The sequence below is a fragment of the Manis pentadactyla genome, chromosome 10 (genome assembly GCF_030020395.1).
Source record: "Manis pentadactyla isolate mManPen7 chromosome 10, mManPen7.hap1, whole genome shotgun sequence".
NCBI classification, from domain to species: Eukaryota; Metazoa; Chordata; class Mammalia; order Pholidota; family Manidae; genus Manis; species Manis pentadactyla.
The window spans coordinates 125,984,831-125,991,365 of record NC_080028.1 but is presented as its reverse complement, the minus strand read 5'-3'; the positions used below and the strand labels follow the sequence as shown (position 1 = coordinate 125,991,365).

At 52.6% G+C, this 6,535-nt stretch overlaps 1 protein-coding gene across 3 annotated transcripts; it reads right to left on the bottom strand.

The window, feature by feature from the left end:
- Nucleotides 1-416: 416 nt before the first annotated feature.
- Nucleotides 417-6,279, bottom strand: ZNF263 (zinc finger protein 263). Of its 3 annotated transcripts, none has more exons than XM_036920372.2 (6): nt 5,581-6,279; nt 4,571-4,748; nt 4,051-4,124; nt 3,658-3,784; nt 2,177-2,293; nt 417-1,668 (listed from the first exon to the last, which is right to left on the bottom strand). In XM_036920372.2, exons 1-6 carry the CDS (start codon nt 5,965-5,967, stop codon nt 500-502), a joined length of 2,052 nt encoding a protein of 683 aa, XP_036776267.2. In that variant the 5' UTR covers nt 5,968-6,279; the 3' UTR covers nt 417-499. The 3 variants fall into 3 exon arrangements, with proteins under 3 accessions (XP_036776267.2, XP_036776266.2, XP_036776268.2); XM_036920371.2 differs by having other exon boundaries at nt 4,051-4,121; nt 5,581-6,106; XM_036920373.2 differs by having other exon boundaries at nt 986-1,274; nt 5,581-6,106.
- Nucleotides 6,280-6,535: the final 256 nt, after the last annotated feature.

Sequence of the window (6,535 nt, the reverse complement as noted above, 5' to 3'; positions counted from 1 at the left end):
CTTGGGTTGCCTCCAGCTGGTTTCCCCGGAGACCCAGCCCCTCCTCTCTGGCCTTAAGGGCCTCAGGAGCCCCAGAGCTCCTGCTGAACGTGCCAAGTGAGGAAGCAGCAATGGAAGGTCACATGGATTCCCACAGTTGTGGGGACAGATTCTGGACCCAGTAAGGCACCCAAATCACAACCTGGCTAAACACACAGAGGGGACAGGTGTGCCCAGGGACAGGACGGACATCACAGAGCACTCCATCCTGAGCAAGTCACCTCAAGGACTGGCCGTCCTCTGGGGTTGAGGCAGAAGTCCTTTTCAGTCCTGTGCTAATTCTCTGCTGCGTCTGTACCTCCCTCACAGACTCTCCCCGGTTCCTCTTTAAGTGATTACCTTAAAAACCCGGAACGCTCAATCAACCAGACAGAATACCAGCTCTTAACAGAACCCTCTGAATATGCCATTTTATCTGGGCAAAAAACAAAACCAAGGAAAAAACCCACACCCACAGTTTCTAGCCGGTGTGAGTTCTCTGATGACTCGTAAGGCGTGAACTTCGGGAAAAGCTTTCTCCGCATTCAGAGCACTTATAAGGTCTCTCTCCCGTGTGAGTTCTCAGATGACGGATCCGATTGGAGCTGTGAGAGAAACTGTCCCCACACTCATGACAGGTATAGGGTTTCTCTCCCGTGTGAATTCTCTGGTGCCTGATTAAGTTGGATCTATGAGAGAAGTTCTCCCCGCAAAGGGTGCACTTGTACGGCTTCTCTCCCGTGTGCGTTCTCTGATGTCTGGTGAGGTGCATGCCCTGCCGGAAGCTTTTCCCACAAGTCAAACATTCAAAGAGCTTCTTCTCTGCCTTGTGGGTTCCATGGTTTGTAAGAAAGAGGGTGCTATCGCTCCCTGTTTCCCCACATTGAGAGAAGGGGTAAAGCCTCTCTTTCTCGTGAGTTCTTTCGTGTATGACAAGGTGTGAACTGCGAGAGAAACTCTTCCCACACTCGGCACACTTGTAAGGCCTCTCGCCCGTGTGAATTCTCTGGTGCCGGAGGAGGTTGGAGCTGTGGGCGAAGATCTCCCCACACTCAGGGCACTTGTAGGGCTTCTCACCTGTGTGTGTTCTCTGGTGCCTGTGGAGGTTGGAGTTGCAGGAGAAGCTTTTTCCACATACGCTGCACTGATAGGGCTTCTCGCCCGTGTGGGTGCGCTGATGGCGAGTCAGGTGGGTGTTCTGACTGAAGCTTTTTCCACATTCGAGGCACTTATGGGCCTCCTCTCCCAAGTGTGCTCTGTGTGGTGATAAAAAGTGCGGGTTCCCACCAAAGAGTTCACTGCACTTCACACCCACACACAGTCTTTCTGCTGCATGTATTCTCTGGTGCCTAATTAGGTTTGAGTTGTTAGAGAAATTTTTGCCACACAAAGGACATAAGTGGAGCTTCTTCGTCTGCAGTTCCTTTGGTTGTGCGAGTTCTCTGCAACTTGTGGCCCCCACTAAGGACTGCTCCATCCCTTCCTCTGGGGGAGGCTCCCACCGCCCTTCTGCCCTGTCCCGAGGCCTTCCCTGCTCAGGACTCCAGGGCACCTCCCCTCTGGCCTGGCCAGGCAGCAGCACCTGAGGGTGGACACTCTTGGGGGAAAGGGACTGAGCACTGTTTTCTCGGCTCTCAAATTTCTCTTCCCCTGGTAGAGTGAGAGAAAGCAAATCCCTACATTATTTCTACACCAGAGAAAAGGAACTCACACAGGTCTGCTACTGCCTTTAGGCCAGAAGTCCAGAAGGATAGGTTCTACCCCGGTTTCCCATCTTCCTCATACAGGTAAAGCACTCTAGAGGGGCTAAAAGGCAGGTTCATCACTCAGTAATCAGAGCTCTGACCAGTCTTGAATTCCCATGTAGGAGCCACCACCTCCCTCTCCAGCCAAGCCTCTGGCTCCTGCCCTTTGGAAACGGGGGGCTGGAGCAGGCCAGGGTGAACAAGTGAGCCCGGGGGTGAATGCCTCCTTACATTGTGCAGCCTGGCTGCCTCGCCTGCCTCACTGGGACAGGGATGGAAGTGGGTAGTGGGGACACAGGGAGCAGTGGGCCTCCCTGGTGGCGGGGATGGGCTAGCGCTATACCCTCGCCCTCAAATGCCTCCCTCCAACAGTGGGAAGCCAGCTGGACTGGCTACGCATCTTCTTTCCTTACCTAGCGTTGGGTTTCTGGAACTCAGGCGCTCCTTGCAGGTCTGCAGGCTGGGATCCCATGGCTTTCTTCCTTGTTCCGCCTGGGTGCTCAGGGCCTCCTGACCGGGAGCCTGAGATGCTGCACACAATGAAGGAAAGATGTATACGTTACGACTTTCCTCCACCAGGCAGACAAACAGTCTTGTTCCCTGCCCTCAGTGAACATATCCACAGATGGCAGAGTAAGTCTGACAGCAATTACTTGAAATATACATGAAACTGTCCCCAGTGGTTACCTCTAAAGAAATAAATAGGGGGCAAGAGACTAAGGCTTTGTTCTTCTTACACTTCTGTAGTACTTGGGATTTTCTGCAAGGAGAATATACTTCTGTAATTACCCAACAAACGAACATGGTCCAGGTGGTCAGTTCCTCAAGGAATCACTTTAGTACTGTAAGAGAACCTTGACTCTCACAGATAAATTTAAAATAGAATGAAGTTTGACTGGACAACTCCAGAAGGAGAAAATATAATACAACAGACAATTAGAAAAGGGCCTGGGGATCTGAGGGAACCCTGAGGTTGGAACCCCAAAGTGCCATTCCCACACTATGCTAAAAACAAAAACAAAAACCTCACTCCAACTCTAGCAAACACGGACTTTAAACCGTTTCGTTCCAAACACCTGTGATCTGAACTTCTCTGCCTATTTCACACTCCCTGAAAGTGCTGTACTCAACTTAGGGCACCACGCCACAGCCCAGCAATGGGGAACCTGGAGAAGACTCAATGAAGGGAACAAACCCCTTTGCAGAATTAGTACAAGTGAACTGACAGCCGTCCTCCTCTTATGAAAACAAGTGCAGTGTGACTCTTGTCCACCATGTGTCAACATAGCTACCATCATCATGCACACAGCCCTGTTTTGTTTAAGGCTTCCTCCAACTTTTGAGAATTTTCATAAACAGAGAAGATGAAGGAACCATGTAACACCTATACATTCTCCACCTAAATCCAATCATCAGTTTTTTGTCCTATTTCATAGGCCTCATTTTTAATCTCTGCAAGATAGTTCAACACATACATGCATCTTAACTTACACCTATTTTATTTAGCTCCTGTTTTGAGTATATATATCATTTCCAAATTTCTACAAGGCCTTTCCCCCCTTTCCTGAATTTTTAAGGGCTGTGATAGCTGCTAAGCTAGAACATTGATATTAGTGCCCCTGGGTCTAGAAACCCTAATGGAGCAGAGAAAACATAAGTGAGGTCAGAAGAATAGGCATCTCAAAACTGCAAGGCATCAAGAACTAAGAGCCCCACAGCATCCTGGGATATGTGTATGCGATGTGGGGTAGGAGTTGCCAGGTTTGATTTGTTCTGCCCTGGGCACTAAGGTCTTTCGGCAAAACTCCAGGCTTATAGCCAGGAGGTAAGTGGTTAAGGACAGGACCCTGGTTAGAAATGGCTCAGTCTTCATCTCTGGAAAAGAAGTCCTTACCCAGTGAGTCCACATTCTCATAACTCTCCTGCACCGTGTCCCTGGAGAGGGCCCTCCTACTAGGATCCTGATGTCCCCACGCTTCCTGGGAGATGTACACAGCCACGTCCTCTAAGCTCTCAGGCAACTGAAACAGCACAAGATATCCTTTAGCCCTGAGGCACCAAGAACAATTCAAGCAGAGTCATGGATTAAATGGACTAAACCAGGGGGTGCCAAGGATACATTTCATGGAGGAAGGGTGCTAGGCCTACAAGTGAGAGGTAGAGGAGACAAATAAAGAAGGCGGAGAAAGAGAACCAATCCTGTCCAAGCAGCAGAAGGCCCCCACCCCCACAAGAGCAACTAGGGGAGGGGGTGGCCAGGGAAAGACAATGGGAACGTCCACATCACCTGGGGCCCAGTCATTTCTTTGTCTTCCGTGTTCCCTTCCGCAGCAAAGAGAGAAAGCCAGGGAGCAGATACTGCTGAAGGTGACAGAAATCATGATGAGAATGACACTCCTAATTCCTGGCAAAAGGATTATTACAACCCAGTATCCATTCCCCAGCACCCAGCCTCTGCTCTGAGGACTGAACACTGAACAGAGAGGGCAAAAGAGGCATACTAAAGTGACATCCAAAATGACAGGGGTGCAGGTAAACACCAGCAGTCTGCCCTGCTGGCCTGCAGCACCCAGCCCTCACAGCTAGCTCTAAACGTCTCTGTTCTCCATAGAAAAGGGCTACACGAGGGTTCCGCCTCCCTCCTCCCATTCTCTGAAGCACCCAAACCACTTCTAGGTCTTTCACTCCACATCTGGGAACCCAGAGGTCAGACATTCCCTCACCTTGGCAACAGAGCTCCACCGTGCTAATGGCAGGGTACCCGCAGCCCCTCTCCCCTCCCACCTGCCCAGATAACTGTTCCTCACCCCTCTCCTTTACAGCCTGGGGATCCCTTTTGGGGCTGGGGCCTAGCAGCTCCTGCAGCCTGGGGCCAGGGCTTCGCTCAGTCTCCATAGGCTCCAGCTTGAAGCTCGGTGACTCTCGTGTTGTTTCCAGAGGCAAAGGCTCCAAAAGCACTTCTGTTCCCCGCCCATGGTTTGTGACCTGGGAACCAACTCACATCACTCATCAACACAACAGGGCCCAACAGGACAGGAAATGAGTACAGAATTCTGAGGGTATGCCTTCAACAGAACCACGGCGATCCCTTCGGACCCAGCAAGAGAGAAGAACGGTCTACACTCTAGGCTTTTCCCACCTACAGAGGAGAAAACCGGTACTGGGTGTGTTAATGGGGGGCGGGATTAGTCTGCTCCCAGTGCACACCTTCCCCACAACTCTTCTGACACACCTCACTCCCTCTTGTTCCCCCCCCTTTTCTAGATGCTTCTATTCCTCACCACTGGATAAGTTAAACTTGGGTGGCCTTGGGGGCAAGGTGTCTTCAGAGCCTCAGTGACAAACTGTTTTCCTGTTTACTATAAACAGGGACCCACCTGTGCAGCGGTGACCAGTCTGCTGACCCTAAGGTAACAACAGCTAACAGCTATTAAGCACTAAGTATAAGCCAGTAGTGTGATCAAAACTACATGCTGCTCTTTCTGTAGCACTCAAAGCAACCCTAGAAAGGCATTTTGTCACTCTCATATTACCAGTGACAAATCTGACGCCAAAGAGGTTAACTAACATACCTCAAATAAAAAAGCTAGTAGAGACTGAATACTCATGCAGACACACTGCCTCCAAGTGAAAACAGGGCACGCTTCATTGCTCCTCCGTCCATTTGAATGATCCTGACTAAACCATAAAACGTTCTCCTGCCCACATCAGGTCTACTCAGGGCAACCAAAGTAAATTCGTATAGGGAACAGGGCCGGCGCAATGTGCCAGTTCTCGGGGCCGAACAAACCGCAGATGAAACAGCTCTTAATCTCACCTGCTGCCTCAGTCTTCCAAGCTCTCTCTGCATATCCTCCACAAGGGTCACCGCTTCCTCGCCACTCTCTGGATGCAGCTCCTGCACTCTGCTCTGAATTTCCTGCGGCAGGATGGTCAGGAACTGCTCCAACACCAGCAGCTCCAGAATCTGCTCCTTGGTGCGCATCTCAGGCCGCAGCCACCCGTGGCAAAGCTCCTGGAGCCGGCTGAGGGCTTCCCGGGGCCCAGCGGCCTCTTGGAAGCGGAACCGTCTGAAGCGCAAGTGGGAGACCTCCGGACTGGGCCCTGGGTCTGGCGGGGGCAGCTCCTGGCTCCAGGCACAGTCCTCTTCCAGCTTCACTATCAGGAGCCCTTCCCTGTCTTGGGAGCCCAGGCCCGACGCCATCGTCAGGCGCCCGGAGCGCCTTGGCCAGGAAACCAGCTGTCTCCGCCTAATAAGACACCCCGGGCACCGCGCAAGGACTCCAGACGTCTGCAGAAGCAGAAGTCCCGAGGCTCCAAGTCTCGGCTGAAGAACCCAGCTCCTGCCTGGGCGAAGCAGGCTCCGGCGCCTTGACCTCAGTCGCGGTCGGGCGCCGCAGCGTGGGCCGCCTGGCCCTCCGCCACCAGGACCTCCCCGCAGGCAGCACCTGAGAGCCGAACCTTCCTCGGCTCCCGGACCCACGCAGGACTCACAGCTCCACCCCGACGCCGGAATTCACAGAGCGCGTTAGGCGTCCGCAGCCAACCGCGCCTGCTCGAAACGAACTTCCGGGTCTTGTTCCGCGAACTTTAACTCCCATTGGGTCAGGTCTCACCACATGCACACCGCCGACCAACCAGAAGGGAAGATTTGCCTGAAGGGGCGGGACGAGCGGGGGGCCAATTGAAGGCGAGAGGCGGGGTTATCGGGCGAGCCCTCTAACCTCAGAAGTAGGTGGGGGTGGTTGAGAGTTTTGACGGAGTCACGGGAT